The 22,157-nt window shown below is 40.4% G+C and overlaps 2 protein-coding genes across 2 annotated transcripts in view; one reads left to right on the forward strand and one right to left on the reverse strand.

Annotated features, from left to right (window-relative positions):
* The window catches only part of mettl24 (methyltransferase like 24), a 38,372-nt gene extending 35,649 nt beyond the window's left edge, over positions 1-2,723 (forward strand). The window contains exon 5 of the mRNA XM_029277147.2: positions 1,153-2,723. Within this exon, the coding sequence (XP_029132980.2) occupies positions 1,153-1,470 (318 nt within the window). The 3' untranslated portion in view covers positions 1,471-2,723. The remainder of the gene's footprint in view (positions 1-1,152) is intronic.
* On the reverse strand, positions 2,435-21,525 carry cdc40 (cell division cycle 40 homolog (S. cerevisiae)). Its single transcript, XM_020632822.3, has 15 exons — positions 21,312-21,525; positions 20,452-20,538; positions 19,758-19,887; positions 19,569-19,655; positions 19,300-19,439; positions 18,803-18,899; positions 18,291-18,430; positions 16,613-16,687; positions 16,148-16,193; positions 13,574-13,675; positions 12,244-12,359; positions 10,390-10,523; positions 6,971-7,047; positions 3,946-4,090; positions 2,435-3,142 (listed from the first exon to the last, which is right to left on the reverse strand). Exons 1-15 carry the CDS (start codon positions 21,501-21,503, stop codon positions 2,965-2,967), a joined length of 1,746 nt encoding a protein of 581 aa, XP_020488478.2. The 5' UTR covers positions 21,504-21,525; the 3' UTR covers positions 2,435-2,964.
* Between the last annotated feature and the right edge of the window lie 632 nt (positions 21,526-22,157).

The following is a 22,157-nucleotide window of genomic DNA, read 5'->3' on the forward strand; positions in this document are numbered from 1 at the left end:
GAATTCAGTAGCCACAACAAAGGCATCAATCTGAGAGGAATTTCACAGCCACTGTTGTATCTGTGCTGAAATGTTGCCAAATGATGTTCTGGGTTTTATTCAGGGGGTTTCTTAAAGGGGACATATTATGAAAAATTCACTTAGACAGTGTTTTTGAATACATATTTGGGTAACCTGAGTCTCTACTGACCCACAAAATGTGAAATATCAAGTCCTTGGTTTGTAGTCTGCATAAGTCTTACAACACAGAGAAAAATGCTCCGTTTGAAATTTGCTCTCCTTGTGACGTCACAGTGGGATTCTGATAAAAAATAAACCCTCCCATCCCCTGGTATCTCCACCCATGGACTCCACCCCCAGCCTAGAACAAAAATTTTGCGCAGGTCCACCAACTCAGGGAGAGCTCATTGCATTTAAAGAGACACACACACCAAAACGGAGCATTCTGAGAGAGCAGGTTTATACAGGGTCACAAACCTCCTCTGGTGCTTGATTCATGTTATATTTTGACCAAAGCACAGCACAATTGTTTCATTTATACCACAGGGGGACTGTTTGAAAAGGTGGAAAAGGTGTATAATATGTCCTCTTTAAGTAAAAGGGGAACTTTCAATTTCCTTTAGCTAGTTATTGTGCGTTGTCTTTATTATAATTATGCATGTTAAAACAACAGCATGGACCTTTTTCTGGTAAATCCTCAGGTTTCATCGCTACTGATGTAGCAGCAGCATGATGTTCATGCAAGGAACATGCTCACTTAGACTTGTGTTAGCGTAAAGAGAATAAAAGCAGTGTCCTAAATGAGACTTTAAATACATAAAAGGTCAGACAATGAGTATCTTACGCCTATTCCTAAGGGGAATCCCAAAGTCCTGAGGATTTTTTTTTAATTTTTAACTACATTTGTATCCTTACATGAACATAACCTAAGGGTGCAATTAACATTTATGATATGGTGACTAGCCTCTCCTCTCCAGCACTGTTAGTGGTGTCAGGGAGTTCCCGCGCTTAATCCATCCTCAAGTACCACAGGTGTTATCTTTGAATAGCTTTTCAATAGTAATTTTTAGTTTAGTGTCATTTGAACATTTTAAATGAAATATTCTGTAACCTGAAGAAAAACCTCCAACGATTGTCCTTTTCTTTTTCCAGGTGGATGTACTGAAGGCCGACATGGAGAGCGCCGAGTGGAAAATTTTGGAGAATCTGGTCCTGGAAGGAGTTCTGGACTCGGTGGGTCAGCTGTTGTTGGAGCTTCACCTGCACTGGGCAGGTTTCGAGGTGGGCGGTGATGACCCATCCGTGGTGCGATACTGGTTCAGCCTACTGAAGGAGCTGGAGCGCGCCAGCTTCCGCCTCTTCCATGTGAACAGCGATCCTGCCAAACCTCACCTCTTTCTGCATAAAAACGTCTTGAACGCCAGCAGCGCTTACACACTGAGCTGGGTGAACGCAGAGTTGAAGCCTTGAAGGATGCCAGATTGGTAAAAAATTCTGGAACTAAAAAAAGGAACTTAAGTTGGCTGGGATTATACAAGTTTGTGTAACACAGGAGGTTTAAGTCTGGCACAAATTTCTCAAGGGGCTGCTCTTATCTTACCTGACCTTCCTGCAAAACTGAAATCCTGGCTTCTACTTATCCTCCTCTGGCCTGTAATGACCTCAGAGACGCAGACAGGCGGAGTAATTGCCTCCAGGGACTCTTTCTGTGTTCTACCTCATTGCGACGGAGTTATTAGCTGCAGGTCAGCCTCTGAGTCACAGTAAGCCCCCCTGTCATCACGCTCCTATCTGAGCTCAACTCAGAGCCAATCATTAGACAACCTTTACAAATAACAATAGTCTGCAGAGGCTCAGAGACGGCAGCGTGCTCAAAAGGAACACACATTGAAGGAACTGGATACACAATGTAATCAAAGGGGGTGTAAAAGATCCAGTTAGAATATATTTGTGGGAGGCCTGCACAGAAAGACAAAGAGAATGAGCAGGGGAAGATGGGTAATAAAGAAATAGAGATGTGATTGGCTCCAGAAAAATAGGAAGACTGTGCTTTCCTGCAAGTCCAAGTCTGATGTGATTGTATTTAAAGACAAAAAATGCCAACTTTTAGTCCAAAAAACTCAACTGTGATGTCAGTTATAGAAATGCTCAGTGCATTGCTTTGAATAAAGGATGTGTGGGCAAGTGTATGAAAGAAAAAAGAAAAATGAAGTTCAATTGTTATTCTTCAATACTGCAGGGAAATAAAATAAAAATTTGAGATCCACACAAAGAAGTAGCTGTCAATGTTCTGCTGGTGTTTAACAGACTCTACTCGTTTGTATGCTGCTGAAACAGAACTTCATCAACAAACCTAAACTAAAGACTTCAGATGAATACACGGCTGACAACCGAAACAATAAAGATAACAAATTAAATCAGGCTCCACTTCATGTAATTTGCCAAATCGTTTGACGCAGTTTAATAAAAAGAGGAAACCTTCAGGAAAAAAGATAAATTGTGTCAGATTTCTAATCATGTTTCTGTTTTGATTCAAGGATGAAGAAACCCGTTTCCAAGGAAACAATGCTTAATTTTCTAACAGGTCAAATGTACAGAATTTTTATTTCCACAAAGGGATGGTCATAAAATCGAAAATGAATCGTTTCTACAAAGGCATACAACACAGGACATTAAAAAAAAAAACATGTAAAATAACACCAAGGTACTCCTCTCATTTGCCTCCTGGGATATAAACAGTTTCTAAAAGTATGTTTGTGTTCATCTTTGTACACATGATACATGGGACACATTATGAAATCTTGCAACGGGATATGAAAATACACTGCTACAATAAGACTGGATACCAGTCCTGTGGCTTTCACTCAAAGTTTTTCACTAAGTCAGTGAGACAACCAGTCTCTTTCTGTCTGTATTAGGTAGACCAGTTCAGCACACGGACACAAACACATCAAGGATAAACATCTAGTCCCACAGTTTGATTTGTCCGTCCCAACCGCATGTAATGACCTTGGAGGTTTCGTGCGGATGCCACAGGGCGCTGATGCACACCTTATCGTGAGCCTTGATCCTGTGGTAAAGCTTGGTGGTCTTCCAATCCCAAATGTTCAGCTTCCCATCTGCATCTCCTGAAACCACGTAGCTGGAAAAACGGAAGAGAGCCAAGAGAAAAACAGAGAGAGAGGGCGAGAGGATGGAGAGATTAACACTTGGCTAAAAAAAATTCTACAGTCTCCGCTTCACCTGCCAAAAGGTGGGAGTTAGAAATTTTGGATATTTTAGTCAAGCCAGGAGTTGTGGGTTGCTATGGTGAAAGGAGGAAGTTAGGGCACCTGCTCACAGACGTGGGAGGTGGTGAGTGAGAAGAGGGAAGAGAGCAGGTCTGAATGAGTGTTATAGCTAAAATTAGCATGCTGGACTGTCCTAGTTAGAGCTCCACGCTGAGCTTATACATGAGTTAATATGAAGAGGCCGCTGTCTGCAGCTCTTCAGTAGCAGGAGGTGTTTTAGAGGACAGGAGGTGAACAGAGCTATCTGCATAATGTCATTCTAAAGATGTTAAGTTCTACTTCCTCACTGTGAACCTTTTTTTAATCACTTTACTTTTCATTTACTGAAATAAAATGATTTCTTGTTCAGTAAAACTGAAACTACTGATCAGCTGTGAGACTCTCAGTTGTCCTTCATCAGAGAAATGGATTAAAAAAAGTAAAGGCAAGGGCCTAGCAGTTAGTCTGTGCACCCCATGAACAGAGGCTGTAGTCCTCGAAGCTGACGGCCTGGGTTAGAATTAGACATGTGGCTTCTTTCCCTGCATGTCATTCCCCACTCTCTCTCCCTCCCTAAATTCCGACTCTATCCACCGTCCTGTCTCAATGTCTCAATAAAAGAAATAGAAAGCAAGAAAAATATGTCTTGCATAAAAATAAAAATAAAAAGGCTTACCTCATGTCAGGAGAGAAATCCACTTGGCAGGCGTAGCCAGCGACCATGTGTCCTTTGAAGACTTTCTTCTTGTTCAGTCTGAAGCGGTTTTGGGCTCCAAAGATCAGGATCTGGTTGTCCATGGACTGGCACGCTAGCCATTTACCTTGGGTCAGAAACAGGCAAACAGAAATAAGCTAACAGCTAATCACAAGTGGTAGAGCATTTACACAGTACTGCTGCAGCAATCTTTGAATCCGAGGCTTCCGGAAACTATTTCTAAGCTTCCTGTGAAGCTAGCTGATTTAGTGAAAAATATGCTCTTCTTACTTTTGTTCGCAGTAGCAGCTAGCTTCTCCATATACAGGTATCTGATTATATGCATTGCATTTTTGCCAGCAAGTTCTGCTACTGTTCTTACATGCAACCAAAACCCTCTGAACTGTGATTTGTCACAATTACAAATTAACTTCAAAAGGAAACTAGGCTTTCAATGATAAAATCCTGTCCCATGCCTATAAATATACACTATTAACACATGAAGGGGGACAGGCAACAGTTTGTGTTTGCATTAATAATTGAAAAAACAAGTATGTCTCCGCTTTAAAGGTTGCCACAACAAGTTCAGAAGTGCCAATTAGCCTGCTAGTTTGTCTCATTAGCATGATTCCGAGCAGCTAAATGTCAAACATGCAGCCGCTTGTGTCTTGGATATGATACAGTCTCACAGCGCCTGCCAATAAAGTTCCTCTGGGCTAGAGCTGGCTTAGTAACAAGCCAGATCTAGTTGGTATCAAGCAGAGTCAAATATCTTTAACAAGAGGTACATGGTAGTTTGAGAGAAATGCTTCAAAGACGGAGATTGAACAAAAAAACTGAAATGTGGACATTTGAATTTCTGCGCAGAGTTCAAAGAGTGTTTTCATCAGATGTTAGAGAATACTTCTAGCCTCTGACAAGGCTTCAGCCTCAAAGTCACTCCACAGCGATAAGAGGCTGCACTTCAGCGTCAAAGCATTACACGACTCAGTGCACATCTTGAAAGGAAACATGATGGATTTTATGAATGTGGTATGAGGAAAGAGATCCAGTATCTGTGTGTGTGTGCGTGTGTGTGTGTCGTCTTCATACATCCTCCTTTAAAAAAACATGCTAAAAAAACAATGAAAACGACTATAATGCAATAGATGCAAGGGTATGGAAACAACCCGTTCAATTTTTTCAGTGCTTTCAGGCTCTTTCTGTTTCATGAAGATGGCAAGCGACAGAGAGTGTGAGTGCGGATGGAGTGTGCCAAGGTGTGTGTGTGTGTGTGTGTGTGTGTGTGTGTGTGTGTGTGTGTGTGTGTGTGTGTGTGTGTGTAGGGGGGAGGTAGATGCCATTTAAGCGGGAGAGAGAGAAACTGCATGGTGTCCAACTCAGCCCCCATTCATTATTCACACACTAAGGAAACACAAACCGTGTTTAGACAAATAAGAACGCTGGCCAAAAGAGAGAACAGAGACGTGGGGAGAGTACTTCAAGGCGAGGAATCAAAGAAGGCACAGATAAAGGGAAGAGAGGCGCGGAGGCTCATAGTAGTTGAAGCTGATGGAGTGTGACAGGGAATTTCTGATTAAAACAGAATGCAGCATTTGAAGAGGAAGACCACCTGTTCAGTCTTGGATGAGTTTAGGTCTCAGACGATCACAAATCTTCGCTTATGTGTCACGGACTGTTAAGGTACTTACAGCTCACCAATGTTTATTGAGAACTCTTACGTAATGCAGCAGTGATAATCTATAGAAGCATCCATGCATTGTATTTAATCCGTTTCCCTGTGATTTCGGGTTGTTTGGGGAAAATAATATATAACAAGATCTCAAGCAAAGTGGTTAAAAGCAAAAAAACAAACAGGAAATAGGCTTAGCGTGTTGTCCCACCTAATGCGTTATTTATCTCAACACAATGAGATGTATGAATTCTTATCCCAAGGAAACATGATAAATAAGTCAAGGTCTCAAGAAAACAGACATGTTCTTGTCATCACAGGAAAATAAGGTAAAGATAATGTATGCATGTACGCCCGCTTCAATTTCCTTCATTATCGTTAGCATTTGAAATCTATAATTCTTTCAGAGTGCTTCTGTGCAATGCCAACAGACAGCTTAAATAATACGACTTAGCAGGGATCTTTTAAAGAATAGCTGGTATTCCTCAGTCTGCTCCCCATGAAGACTGGAAACGGGGAGACAAGTAACAGGAAGGAAACTTACACCTATCACCTCTTCACCCACTTATTTTATTTATCACAGGACGGTGTGCAATGACATTTATAAAAAGATCATCTCTTGTTGTTTTTAATCAGTACAAACAACAGTGTTTAAACACCAAAAGTAAGAGGCAGTGATCTAGTGACCTTTCTGCATCTTAATCCCCCTTCAGACTTTTAGTCTTCTTGCTATGCTAAGCTAATTGTCTCCTCACAGTAGTTTATATCTAATATACAAATATGAGTTTGGTATCAATCAATCATATTATTCATAGAGGATGGATACAAGTATTAATATAATATGTCATCAAATATTCTACTCATTCAATATATTCTCTCTTTGAGAGAGTGCATCTTTTCATCACAGGCTCAATCGTTAAATTCAACAGAGAAATATCACCACGACAAATGCAAACCGGCTGTTATTTCCCCTCGATGCATCTTCTCTCTCGTCCCTTTCTGACATGTCATTAATTGAAACTGCTGGCTGCTGTGCTCTCTACGGCTCCTCACAACACTTCGCATAGAAGTGTTTTAACAGAACTCAACCGTCCGTATGTGACTGTTGGCACACCAAGAGCTCCAATCAAAGGAGTGATGTATACATCAGCGCGCACAGGTAATACATCAGAGCCTGCTGAAAGTCTCTGGCCATTTACGAGGATAAACTGAGTCTGCCTTGTTCTTTGATTCTATTCAGTGCAGTGACCAACCCTGAAGTTAAGAACCGACATCAGTCTGGATTTACGCTCCCATGCATGGTGGCTGAGTGTCTTTTTTTTTTTTTCCGCTTACCGTTGGGAGAGAGCGTCACAGCTGGCATGGAGTGCATACTGGGCTCAGCGATGTACTTAAAGTCCACAGGGATGTCCCTGAAAAAAAAAAGTGCAAAGCATCATGAGTACAGTTGAGAGGAGGGGTGAAACACAGAGAAGCAAGAAGAGCTCCAAATACAAACATTCACAAAGCTGTGGTGTGGTTATTATTTTTAACCATCTAACAAATGCTTGACATGAAGGAGAAAACAGCAATGATTAAAAAACCAAACAGTCATCATTACGGCTGCGGTGTGTAAATAACTCCACGCAGTCTAAAAAAGGCACTTTTGATGCTGCACCATCAACTTTACCGACATCCAATTATTTATTCATCACTTCTTGGCTCTTTCGCCCTGCCTCTCTGTTCGTTCATGCTCTGCTATTTCTTTCTGTTTGGGACGAGATCAGTATTTTATTTCAAGAGTGCTGCATGATGGTAAATGGAGTGCTCTTCAATAGCTTTTTTATGCTCCTCTTTCGACCTCTCAAGGCGCTTTACGTAACATGTCACATTCCCATCTTTTACACATACATTCATACACTGCTGGAGGTCACATGCTAAAAAGGTATCTTACGCATTCTTACACCAAAGTCTATGGCATCAGGAGACACTAGAGGTCCATTTTGTTTTTAAAAAATGTGCACTGTAGGGGTCTGGGATCGAACCACAGGCGTTCTGATTGGTGGTCATCCTCTGAGCCACATTAGATCTTTCAAATCTGCATCACTGTGTGCGCAGCTGCAAGGATGTTCCCCTTTTTTCTCGGCAAGTGTCCAACTTGGAAGAATTTCAGCAGATCAATTAAATGTGTGGATTAGTTGAGCTTCTTTTTTCTGTGTACCTTACTCTCACCAAAAATGAAAATGATGTTGATGTATATAGCACTCATCCAAACTCGACAATGTAGGAATGTAGGAGGTAGCGCTAAAGAGCTACTGCTTTCACACACAGTCAGATATTAGAGGTTTATATTATATATCTGATGACAAACCAAGCTAAACTCTAAACACACAACGAAACCATCTGATAAGTTCTTCTGAGCTCCAGAAAGATGACAGTGAGAATGTTTTGCTGCCTGAAGAGTGACTGGAGATAAAGGAAGGAGAAGCCTGTGATAATCTTAACAGCAGAGAAACGTCCATGAATATAACATGCGTGATTGTTGTTGTTTGGCATGTGTCACAGCAGTTAAGGCCGTGTGAAGAAGACACAAAAGCAGCATTCTGTATATTTTATGTAATATATCAAATATACAAAAATGCTGCTTTTGTGATACTCGTCATCACATATTTTATGATCTCTAGTTTTTCTGACATATAATCACCAGAGGGGTTAAATTTAGTAATAAGCCTGCATGACAGAAGGAACAAGGCAAACACTGATCGTCTCTTACTGAGGAGGAAATGAGACAGAGCGGCTTTGTTTGTTATTTGGAGTTGATGTGAAAAGAGGATTTTCAAAACACAATTACCACCGACAGACGAGTAAATGAACTTTGGTTAATTAATTCTGACTTGGTATAGTTTTTCTGATGGGAAAATATTTACATAACTTAAGAATTTGGGTTGGCAGCCGAGGGATTTTTTGAAAAGGTCAGGAGCCGCGATGAAAGTCAGCCTAGAGAACCCCTCGGTACTAAAGAAGCTAAATCAGAACTGAACATAAACACAGGACTTTGAGGACTTTGGATGACACTGAATTCCGACATTGTCCTTCACGCTGTCTCCGACATTTTTTCATCTTTCTCTTCCCATCATCGTCCCAAAAGTCCCGCCCAGCCTACAGTTTTCATCCCTCTCTGAACACTGCCTGGAAGATCAAGAGCTAATTCTCCTAGTTGACACACTGCAGCACATTTCGTATCGATTGCAATCCTCCTCCTGGTGCTCACACCGACTCTCTGCTCCCTCATGATGAACCTCTTGCTACAGAGAAAGTGGTCTCCCCAGAAATGCTTGAATGTGTTTGAAAATGAGGATAGAATTTTAATTACGCCTCCCTCCTCTGCAGCTATTCCGGAGATGCAAGGCTGTTCTGGTAGATTCCGGCTAATGCAGCTATGAAGCTGCTCTCACAAGGGGGGTGGGTGGGTGGGTGGGGGGGGTTTAGCTAGAGCCGGGTGCCAGGTGGTATCCGTGGGAGAAACGGGGACAGTAAAGCCACTCTTTGGCCCGACGTTCAGTTTGACCGTTCGCTCCCACGCTGCCCTAAAAAAAAGCTACAGGGGACCCCTCCCAATTGAGTTTAGCAAGTAGACCCATGGGAAATGTTCCTTTGCCCCGCTATACTCCATTACATCCTTATACTCTAACTTCATTAGTGCCGGAACCACAAATATCTGTTTGTCACCACAGGACCCTTGGTGGATCTGCAGGCCTCTCTTGGAGGTCTCTGTTGATGGTCAGAAAAAGACTCCCACATTAGCACATGATAAGATTTTTTTTTTCTTCATCACAGCTGCTGTCCATTATTTCATTCGTGGAATCATTTCAGAATGCACATTTATTAAAACAGACTATAAGCAACAGGGGACGCGGTTCAAAAGGGTTTACTGCTGGAGCTTTGTGAATGTACAATGTAAGCTCCATGGGAAGAAAAAACACTCGTACCATAACAGATGCATGGAAAGCAGGCGGGGGGGCTCACAGTAGATTAGCAGCACAGCTGGGCGAGCTTTGTGTATGATAGCGGCGAGCACTGTCTATGATTGTCTATGTCTATGATAGACATCATCTATGATATCTGGAGGTTTGTTTATGTCCGCTCAGTCAGGATGGTAAATGGACTTGAGCTTGTATAGCACTTTTCTCTTCTGACTAATCACAACGCTTTTACACCGCAGGCCACTCCTACCCATTCACACACTGATGGCAGAGGCTGCTATGCAAAGTGTCCTTCAGGATTAATCCCTTAGTACACATTCACACACCACCAACAAAGCAGCTGGAGCAACTTGGGGTTAAGTGTCTTGCCCAAGGACACATCGTCATGTGATCACAGGAGCTTGGGACTGAACCCCCTGACCTTTTGCCTGAGTGACGACCGACTCTACCACTGAGCAACAGCCGGCCCTGAGCAGTGACAGAGTACGTAATCAGAAGAGAGCATTTAATAAAGACATGGTATAGTGTTTGTTTTTTCTTCAAGGGACCCATCTTATAAAAACATGATGGATTCAGTGATGGCTCTGTTGTCAGTAGATGTTAAAGTGCAACCGAGCGTAAAATAGAACTTAACCTCCTCTACTCTGTAACACATGAAGCTTTTTCATTATCATTAATCTGTAGCCTTTTATTCATGACAAGCTAGTTGACCAAAAAAAAAAAAAAACACTTTTCCATTACTTCAACACATTATATCCTAAACCCTGTGTGTAAATGTCAGTCTGTACTTACCACTCCCAAACTCGCAGACTCTTGTCGTCTGATGTGCTGACAAAGCGACGGTTCTCATCCACAAAGGTGATGGTGTTGACGGCTCCCAGGTGGCGGTCGTACTCCTGAACCACCTCACTTGTCCTGATGTCCCACTGACAAGAGAAAAAGAAAAAACACACACAAAAAGGAGATTAACACATTTATCTGTGGCTAGTAGAAACATTATTTAGTAAAGGTTTATTAAGATGGAGTCAAAACATACCCCACCAAACTTGTTTCATAGCACATTTTAGCCATTAAGATTACAGCTGACCCTTCGCACCCCCTTAGGTATGAGTATGACCTCTGGACTTCAGGGCGCAGGTACAGAATGCCCAGGATGAGGACTAAGAGAGGCATTACATCCGTTGCACCATGCAGTATTCAGCTGCTTAATAAGCTCTGATTACACGGTATGAAATCGGCACTCTGCACTTTATTTCACTTGCTACTGAAACCCCTCATTTAATCATGTGATGCTTATTGTGTTTTCAATGTGCTGTCCTGTAAATGTTTGTTTTTATAGAGTGTTATGATCTCTGTGCAAGGCAAATTCCTCTAGGGGCAATAAAGGTTTCATTCAATTTTCATGCTCTTTTGAGTACAAAATGACCCCAATATGTTCTCATCCCAGGGTATTTAATACCAGCGCTTTGCCATGATGTTGATCATTTTCGTTCGGACATACTTTGATAATGAGAAAAGTTTCTGTTTGGTTAGATTAATTTACAGTAACTACATTCTAATGTTAAGCCAATAAAACAAAAACTTCCCAGCATCACTTTGAAAATGAACTTAAGACTGACTTAAGGTTTCCAGATGGACCTGAACTCTGTGCACCAACTTTCAAACGCCACATTGGACATTCTGTGAATGAGAATGGCCTGAAAGAAACATAACTTCTGTTACTGTAACTAAGGTGTCAGTGGTTGTAAACTCACTGAGAAATGTGTTTATATGAAGCTAAAGCAGAAGTAATATATGCCCTTTTGACATTACAGAAATGAGCTGACTCATGGAAAGAGAATTTGCACATTCAAATGTAAGCAAAGAAAAAAGGGCATAGAACCGACTCAAGGCAACAACAGAAGAGGATGCATCTCTGTCCAGACTCTACATCCAATTCTATTTATGCCCTCTGCTTTTTTTAATTTATAATCTTAGCCTTGGGCCGCTCACAAGAGGAGCCATCTGTTCTAAAAAAAAAAAAAAAAAAAAAAAACAGATGAGGACTGCATGATTTAAAACTAACCCTGATTATGTGCCAGATACTGTGATCATGACTGCTGTTCATCTGGACTATTAGGGGACAAATGTTGTTCCCGCTTTTATTAAAGACGCCACTGAGAAGGGAAATGTAATAACAGCTAGTTTAAAGCAGTTAGTTCATGATTATGAATTGTGTAAAGGAAAATCGTTCTGCCCCAAATAAAACCCCTCAGCATGTAGCTGCTGCAAAAGAACACAATTTCATCCTTGGAGGTTTGTGTGTAGAAGATCTAAAAACAGTTTACATGATTGTGGGATATCATTGTTGTAGATTTATTCTGCTTTTTTTTTTTTTTTTTAAATCACAGATTCATCTCTTCCCTCCACCCCTCTTCCATATCCAAGCTACCCAAGAGTAATGCCTTGCTCTGCTCCTATCAGCTGCTGAACCTCGGAGAAGAAAAAAAAAAAAATACATGCACTAGTCCTGGAAGATGAGAAGGGAGAGAATTTCATGCTCTTGTGGGCGCCGTTTGTATACACAGAAACTCCTTTGTGCGTGTACTTGCTCAATTGGGAAATACACACGAGGTGAGATTGGATTGTTCGCAGTGCCGGCTTTACCTGAACAATCTTCTTATCAGACATGCCAGCCACAAATAGGTTCTGTTTGTCCTCGTCTGGGTTGAACTTGACACAGTATGGCACCTTCCTGTTGGTGAATGGGGTGATACATTTGCCTGTGAAGAGGAGGGCGGAAAGAGAAAAAGTCAGAGCTGCAGGATAGTCCTCAGAGGCTTTTAATGAAGGCACAATGAGGGGGTTTTGAAAACTCAAAAGGACACAGACGGCAGCTTTCAGTGCTGTTTGTTCGCCGTCTCTACAGGTAACTCGGCTGTAACACAAAGTTCAACGCTTCTTTGTGTTAGTTCAGACGACAGAGACGATGCTACGGCACCAGCTGAGAGCAGGAAATTAAACTCACAGTGACACCAAGAGGCTTATTAGATAAGAATTAAAGTTTTTTTTTCAATGAAGTTATTTCTTTATTACATCCAGTGCCTATCTGCAACAAATAATGCACAAAGTGTGATAATGATCCCTTACTCACAACTGCAGGAAAAGAAACACCTGTTGAAATATCTACTAGTGAAACCATGACAACTTAAAGAAGTTACTCATTTCATTTAACAAGTTGTCACTATGTTGTCAATTTACTCTCTTATATGGGTATTTGGGTGACGTGGATCTAAAAAGGATCCTGTGAACAAGTGGGGAGGGGGGGGGGGGAATAACTCTTTTCTGCCCTCTGCTGGATAGGCAGTTCTTAGGTAAGAGGGGTAGAAATGGAGATGGGGAAATGGATAGTGAGATCACGGACCACATCTGGTCGAATCACAGACTTCTGTCACACAGCCGTATTCACTTTCTAAAGATACGACAGACAACATACTAGTTCTGTGACATGTTGGACTCTGCAGCCTTGCCACCGTATAACATCACATAGACGTTATTTTTGTAACCTCATTGCCCTAACAGAGGCAATGAAGTCACGATTTCACTGATTTCTGACCTTCCAGACGTTTGCTTGAATGCTCAGCGGAGAAATGTTTTGATAGAAAGTCGAGTTCTGCTGCTTTCACTCATGACTATCTGATGTCACACAGGATCAAGGTTACATGAAACAGAAGGATCACTATGATATCATTTCCCCACACAAGTTCTTCCTTAAGGTGCTGCAAAGAAGAGTTATAAGTTACATAAGTTAAGAGTTAAGAAAGAGAATATCTCGGAGTATTTTCTTCTTATTGAATACACTCTCACCGAGACATGAATAGAGATGTTCTATAAGTGACATTTTCTTGTGGAGTACATCTCACTTGATTCAGTCACTTTGAAGAGGCACAGCGAGAGGCTGTGAAGAGAAAAGAGACATCAGAGCGGTGGAGCGTACCTGTCTCAGTGTCCCACAGTTTGAGGTAGCGATCGTAGGCAGCGCTGAGGAACTGCGTCCCGGTGTTGTTGAAGCAAATGTCTCGCACTGCTTTGCTGTGGCCTAAAGTAAGAAGAGGACAAATTCAGACAGATACACATAAATATATACAGGAAGTAAGCATGTCTTGTTACCGTGTCAACCCCCTGCTGCTTAACTCTGACAAGACAATTCATTAGATGAGCAAGGAATCTGGTGAAGTGAAATCAGGACTGTGCAGGAACAATGAATTGGGCAGAGGGAGAAAAGGGAAACTGAATATTTAAAATGAGTTTGGAGTGGAAAAAAGGAGAAAAAAAATGTAAACGCTCCATCTGTCCATTAAACTATTCTCCACCTTCTGCTTTTTTCCCCTCCTTAATCCCTATCTGTGCAGCAGCCCTTTGGCTTTTTCCCTTGTTCGATGCCGGTGATGCGAGCTCCCCGCGGGTCTTGGCGAACGCAAGCACTTCCCTTGTTAGAACAATTTTTTTTTTATCAGGGCTACACCGTTTCCACGGTGATAACAGAGTCCATTGAGGCTAAGTGCCTGCCTGCTCGCTTGCTCTAACCAGACTTGCTGTCAAGCCAAGGCCACTGGAGAAAGCTGTGATAGTGCTTGTATGTGTACATTAAATATATCATACAAAGACGCATCTACACATGGACAGAGACGAATTCTAATTAGGGTACAATTCTGATCATTAAACATTCTTCAAAGCTCTGCTTGATTAGTAATTCAAAAAAGGCTACATGGACATACAACGATGGTGAGATACATGAAGCGTAAAACTTAAACGAAAACGCTGGCCTCGCTGAGGAGACAGAAGGCCGACACGATATGAAAATATGTGCAATAGAATTGAACTCAGATCATGATATGAAGTGCGACAAATGAATAAAAATGAAGCAGTGCATGTTAGCTGTAAGTCACAGTTTCTATGTGCATCTGCTGTTTATTGACATGTGTAACATATCAATGTGTTTGCCACATACCCCTCCTGAAAATGACAAAACAAACAAACAGGTTTTTATCTTAACTAAATTATGAATCCACATTAATCTGTGGGTATCTGATAGCATGCTAGCCAGTTTATCCAACAACATGGTGTGAAATCACGCCTATTATACCCATACCTCCAAGGTTAAATGTACTCATGATGAATGTCAAATCATTGCTTGTTTGCTGTGAACATTTAAGACTTTGAAAAGTGTTTACTGCAATGCCATAACAATTCAAATGTGATTAATTGCGCAGCCCTAGAAGGGTACATTTTAAACTTTATCTTGTTGTTTGTGCAGTGAAGCACGTTTACGTCACTTATAGGACACATTGGCAGATTTTGTGATTGCCCTGCTAGCTTGGAGAATACGGTGGGACTTGAATGCTGTCAGTTGTTGAGTTTGCAGTTTGAATTCAAACCAGGAGAAGAAGTAGCAGCACCATTCTCACTCATGAGAGTGGGGGGAAAAAAAGAGCTGAACTTCTGGAGAAATAAAGACTGCATAGTGGGGTGAGGAAAAAGGTAAACGGTCAAGTAGAGTTGAACAAGTTTGCGGCTGAATGCACAGAATGGCAACATTACAGTTTCCGGTAAATGATCAGGATGAAGGCTGAGTGACGGAAAGGACTTGGCTGCTTGTGCTGCTTTCATAGATGTAAATAAAGGGTGAAAAAAATGATTAAAGAAATAATATCTACATTTTAGCAGTATACTGTATGTGTGTAACAACAGGCTGATAAATAAATTCATAGATAAAATTAAATTGATGTCTGAGTTACTCATTACATTTTTACAGAACTGTTAACATTTGAAAACATTAAGATGCACTTTTTTTTAACACTTGGATCAAAGTATAGGATGTTGATGAAAAAGAATGAGGTAAAGGACAGCAGATGATGGAACTGATAGCAAAGCAGCAGCAACAAAGTGAAAACCTAAGATGCTGTATACATCTAACAACAACAAAGTAATTACATCATCTGCAGCTCTGCTTTTTCTCAAACTCACTCGACCACTCACACTGTGTCATTTTCTTCACTCCTTAATGGTGTTCTCTATTCCTGCATGTCAACCCCTGTCTGTGCCTGTACCCCCCCCCCCTCCTTTTCTGCCTCTCAAACCCCTCAGCTGCTGAATAATGCATATTCTCTGAAGGAGCTGACAAGCAGAACCGCAGCTGCAAACAATCTCTATTCAGACAGTGTGCTTCCTCTGGGACGACTGACCTGCACTTATTAGCCTAAACCACCCCAGACCCAATCTATTTACCAAAAAAATAAATAATCCACAAACAACACACGTACTGTCCGCGGTCAGCAGACGTGTCATTAGTGCAGTAATGCTGAGCTCACAGTCTGTCACCGTCCTGTATTTCCCACAAGGCTTTGTGCATTTTTGACCTCGAGCATATTTCACATCAGCATGTTTGCTGATGATCTGTTGTGGTTTGTTAGTGTCATACGTCGGTGGTGAGGATCATAAAATCATGTTTCTATTCAATATAATAAATTAGTGTCAACATTAACCATATCCAAATTTTAGAATAACTTACCGATGAATGTCCGTATGCATCTCCTCTCGCTGTATACCTCCCACAGCTGTGGAGAGAATGACGTTACACTTTAAGTGAACACAGCTTTTTGACCACGCTGAATTCTAAAACCACAAGTGATTACACAACCAGAAACTAATTATTAAAATCAGGGTCTGTATGATACCGAGAGCCAAATGGCAGATTAATCCCAAAGACGAAGCTCTTTGCAGTGCGGTCTTGATCACAGCAGTCAAACCCTACATAACCGATTGGTTCACGGCCCTACTGGCATGAAGAGATTTCCCTCTATTCTTTGTAGAGGTAGAGTCATTGTAAAGGTTGGCTTGGAATGTTCTTAAAATTAGCACTTCACAATTTAAATTCAAAATTCATCATTAAAAAAAAACAGTCTATTGAACATGTTTCTGTATAATCATTGGTGTTTGGTTTATACAGACAGTAGCACTTTGTTTATTTTTTTACCTTGATCTTGCAGTCCATGGAGCTGGAGAGCAGAAGATGAGCAGATTTGGGAAACAGTCGTATGGCACTGACACCCTGAGAAATACACAGAGGGGAGAAACTGATATTCATCTCAAAATATTTCTTTTTAAATCCAAGATTGATCCAAAGGCAACTGGACTTAGTTGAAGAACTTTAGATCGAGCTTTGATTCACCATGACCTGGATGACTGAGAACATACACACAGACATTTCTCTCTAAAGCTCCTGTGAGGATTTCTTAGCTGGTTATTAAACAGACTGAAATGAATACTAATACAAATCTATTTTTTGTAATGCTTGTAACTACTGTCATAGGGTAAGTGTCAGACCCGGTGAGTCACAGTAAATGAACGGCTTGGTAATATCTTCCAAAGCAAAGATTCAGAGTGAGCTATACATTTGAGTGTTAAAGAAAACGGGAGCATGAGGAAAAAACACAACTTGCACATGTACAAGACAATATCAGCAAAGAGAGCAAATGTCCCACTCTGTCCAGAGAGGGAGCCAAAATCAACACCAACAGACTGCCACTTTCTCATAGGCGCTTTAACATTACTATTTAAACCATTATTGCAAGACGAAGCACCTATCCATACTTTATATTAAATCTTGCACACATTTGTTTCAGGTTAAGATCAAATGTGTCCCTATTGCATAACATTACTGTTCCACAAATACAGACATCAAAGACATCAATTAGTGTCCTGGAAAAATACCAATTGATTGATGGCAATAGAAGTAATTTTTTCTTAAGGTTTACTTCCATGTTTTTTTAATTTTTTTTTATTGTTGAGACATTTTCTTTTTTCTTTAAGATTTATTTTTGGGATTTTTGTGTCTTTATTGTAGCGATAGGACAGTGGACAGAGTCAGGGAGAGAGAGAGAGTGGGGAACAACATGCAGGACAGGAGGCACAGGAGGAAAGTAAAAGGTGCTGCTAAATGTAAAGGTATGTACATTTTACTCAAAGAAACTGTGTATGTTCATGATCTTATCGTATTGTATCGTACGTTACCCTGCTATTCCCGCCCCTTTGAACAATAATGTAAACAGGACAGATAGAGAGTATGTGCTAATCATGCTGGGACTCTAACAGCTACAAAAGCTATGATTGCTTCAAACTTTCTCAATAAAAACTCTCAAACGTTGGTGACACAGGAAGAGCCATCGTCTATCTATTATCTCGACATCAGCACTTCCACATGCTTATTATCTCTTCATACCTCTTTGTATTTCAAATGAGACTCCCGAGGCTGTGACTTCCTGCACAAAGCGGATAGAGCCAATTTAAAACCTGAGTGATTCCTCCCTCCCTGAAGCACACTGGCAGATCTAAAGCTCGGATCTGATCTTTCTTAGAATAACCCAGAGTGTGCCATTATATTTGAATTATAAAGACAGTGTTTTGAAGGAGATGGAATAATCGTGGATATGTCTGTGACAAGTGGCTCTTTTTGTCATTGTTATCATTTAATGCTGAAAGTGCCCTGGAGGTTTTTTTTCACGGTCTGCTGCAGAAAATTCTAACAAGGACGGCATACTCAAATTTACTCTACATGATGCTTTTAAGAGTCATTTTAAACTGTCAATTTGTACTTTCTTAACTGATACACAAAAGGGAGGATTCAAGTAGAACAGCAAAGAAATGTCACTCACCTTGGTGTGTCCAGACCAGACGTGAATCTGTTTTTTAGGCAGGTAACATTTATCTGGAGCGTCAGAGGAACGCAGGTTAATGCCCACGTCTTGTGGGACGTGGAGGTAGGACCTGCCCTGGTAATCATACATGTCTTTAACTGAGGGGAGAAAAATAAAAAGAGAAATACATCATTAAAATGAACTTCTTGCAGTATTTGAATACAGTACACTGGATTGTAGGACGTATCCAGCACAGTTTCCCTCAAAACGAGTTTGTTGTGGGATTTCATCCTGAACCAGTCAGGGGAACTGAAACAGGAGTCCAAGCACAGTGTCGTACCTTGGACAAAAAGTCCTCAGAATACTAAAAATATTTTTTAATTAAGGTTTCGGGTCATATATCAATCCATTACTAACTTTATCAGCTGAGGAAGCCTGTATGTTTTTGTTTTCATTTTCAAAAGGCAAATTTATCCTCAAACACTGAACACCCACTTAAGTTTAAAAAATAAATAAAGTCTTCACTGTACCGTGCAGGATGGTCTTCTCCTCTCCAGGAGCCTCCTCCTCGTTCTTCCCTTTCTTCTGCCTCTTGGCTGTGATCTCATCCAGCTCTTTCTGCTCATCCTGAGATTGAAATAAATCACAAACTGCTCATAAATAACCTAAGAGATTTGTCCTCTGATAAATTGTTGAACAAATGAGCAAACATATTAACTGCTTTCTTTCAATTCCATGCATATTGTAAAGAAGGATAACTCAGGCATGATGTTTGTTCCTGATCTAAGAAGAGTGCAGTAGACCACTGGATTATAAAGCATTTATGCAGAATATATGTGGTATATTCCATATTACAGTTTCTAAAACACACAGTTGGAAACAATCGTGTATGTAATGCTTTGGGCTTTGTAACTGTCACACTGCACAGGAGTTTTCCTTACCATCCTTAGCCGCAGTTTTTTTTTTTTGGATTATCACTTGTGCAATAGTTTGATTAATGAAAAAAAAAAAAGCCCTAAAGCTTTACCTCTGATGGTTTGGCCACATCTTTCTCGTCTGCATATTTGGCCCATGGTCCCAGGAAGTTGTCAATCTCTTCTGCATCTCCGCCTTTGACCTTTTTCCTTTTCTCTCCCTTTTTAGCTCCGCTCTCAAACACAGTTAACCCTGGAGGAAGATCCGCTAGACGTGAACATTCTGAATCTAATTGAAATATTTTATAATGTACATGTAAATAAATAAATGACGCCCGCTTTACAGAACAACAAATTAAATTAAGATCTCTTAGATGATTACCTTTATTTTTCTCTGCTTCATCTACTGCACCAATGTAGCTATTAGTTGTTACCTGGTGTGTGTCAACAGAAGGATCCAAAGCATAACCTGTAAGGAGAGTGTTACAGAAAGGTTGTCATAATTCAGACAGGTTTAATATATCTACCACATGGTTGAAAACACAGGAGGCGTTTTTTTTCATTAGCTTACCAAAGGTGGAGAAGGTTCTTCTTTGCTGTTCAAACATGAAGTCGTTGAGATGAGCAGGTTCGGCATAGCCAGATAGCATGTTCCTGGGAGCCGCCATCTGCTGCGATTTGTACGGGTTAACCGGCCCAAACTATAAGAAAGCAATAGTTACAAGTTACAATTCACTTAGCAGACGCTTTTATCCAAAGCGACGTACATCAGAGTGTAAGTACAACACTAATCCATTCATACACCGCCACCGAAGCAGCGGGAGCAACGCGGGGTTAAGTGTCTTGCCCAAGGACACATCGGAGATGTTGCTCAGCTGGGGATCGAACCGTAAACCTTCCGGTTGAGAGGCCGGCAGACTAAACAGGTCACTTGGAAATCAAATCAATTTTTTCAAATCATGATGTCGTCTTCACTCAAGATGCTAGTTGATAAACTACTTGGAAAATATCACATAAAATAGAGACTGTGTTTTATTAACACACAGAATAACGTGTGGACAGATGGAGTAGATATAACTAGTCATGTGTAAGGCTGTGGCCAAGCAGTTAAGCTTCAGCAGTCTTCTTGGCTCTGGCAGAACAATTATATGATCCTTAATGAGGACAGAGAGCATGAAGTAAATATAAATATAACACAGCAAAAACATCTCTTTGTTGAAACATACATTTAGCTCAAGGCTACAAACAGTACTTCAGAAACTTACCTCTGGTGCAAACATGGTTTCATACGTGGGATTATAAGTGACCTCCTTCAATAAGGGGTCCAGGTGTATGCCAGTCTCAACAGACTCCTAACATGAAGACATAGAGTATAATTACTTCACTGATCCCAAACTGGGAAATTGTGGCGTGACAGCAGCAGGTTATCCAAACACACAATATGAGTAAAAAAAAACCACAATGTTAGCAAACCTAAACACAATATAATATTAAATACAAAGTAAATAAGTACTAAAAGATATAAAAAATAAGAATGTGAATATATACAACCAGGATTTCACGAAGCATTACTAGTCTTAAATAGGAAGATTAAATATGGAAGATTGAATGTAAATGTGCAAAAACAGAGTAGTAAATGGACAGTACTGACACAAGTTAAAGTGCATGAGTGTAGACATATTATACATACAAATGATGAATGGATTAAAGGTCTGTCTTTTACATTTTAATTATACTACAAAGACAAAGACAAGTACAACGCAAAACATTACAAATACTCAACACCGGGGTCTGTTAACCTAAGCTAAGGCACCATAGATAGTGTTATTATAGATAGGTTTATTATAGATAGTGTTATTATAGATAGGTTTATTATAGATAGTGTTATTATAGATAGTGTTATTATAGATGACTCAATGTTACACTCAGTGTTTCCCGCTTACACTGACACAAGTTTACTTCTGCTAAAACGTTTCTTAGCGCTCTACATTAAATGATTACTTAATCCGCATGTGCCATTCTGCATTAGAAAGGAGCCTCCGTACAATAAATGTGTCGGAAAAGAGTTTCTAACTTACATTCAATTATAACGTTGAGCTAGCGTGAGTTAGCTCCGTTAGCTTACCTTAACGGCAACCTCGGGGGCTGAATTGAGAAGAGCCAAAGTCATCGTCGGTCCAGACTTTAAGGGTTTAAGATGAGCCGTCGCATCGGGATTGGTTGGGTCCACTTTCTCTGAACTCGTTTTAGATTCCGAGTCGTTTTCTGGATCGGAGTCACTACCGTACGAAGCGAGGGAAGATATGGCGGCAGACATCTTGGATGTTGTGAATTCACCGGAAGCAGGAGGGCGGTACTTCCGATGTGACGGAAAAGAAAGACAAAACAAGAAACTAATTTAAGACATCGACCTGATAATTAATTAACTTCATAAAATGACTGGAATTAATTGATGTACAGAAAGATGTTGTACACAATCCACTTAGGATTTAGTAAAAAAATAAATAAAATACAAATTCTGTAATTCTTAACATGTAACATGCGATCTTCAAAAATGTTGGCGAGATAATCGATTGTTTTCGATCTTTTAACAATAAATGTGAAACATCATGTTGCTGTTCTATTCTTTATCATTCATCAAGTGGAATGTCTTTGAAATGGAAAGGGTTTTTTTGGACAAACTAGACTTTGTTGACTTTGTAACAGTTGCAGTATTTTTTTTCATCAAAGTGACCTTTCGAAAACATAAAAAAATAATATTTTAGCACAAAATCATGAAAAAAATATATAATTGAAACAATGTCATTCATGTAAAAGGGTAGACTTTTTTTTTTAATGTTAACACCATTTTGCACTTTTGGTGCATCAGTTTCTTGTAAATAGTTATGGAATGATAAATTCCTTGCGCATGCGGTCTTATTGAGTAAAAATATTAAATGAGAATTAAACAAATCCAAGTCCTCACCTGAGT

This window comes from Labrus bergylta, chromosome 15 (assembly GCF_963930695.1).
Source record: "Labrus bergylta chromosome 15, fLabBer1.1, whole genome shotgun sequence".
In the NCBI taxonomy this organism is placed as follows: Eukaryota; Metazoa; Chordata; class Actinopteri; order Labriformes; family Labridae; genus Labrus; species Labrus bergylta.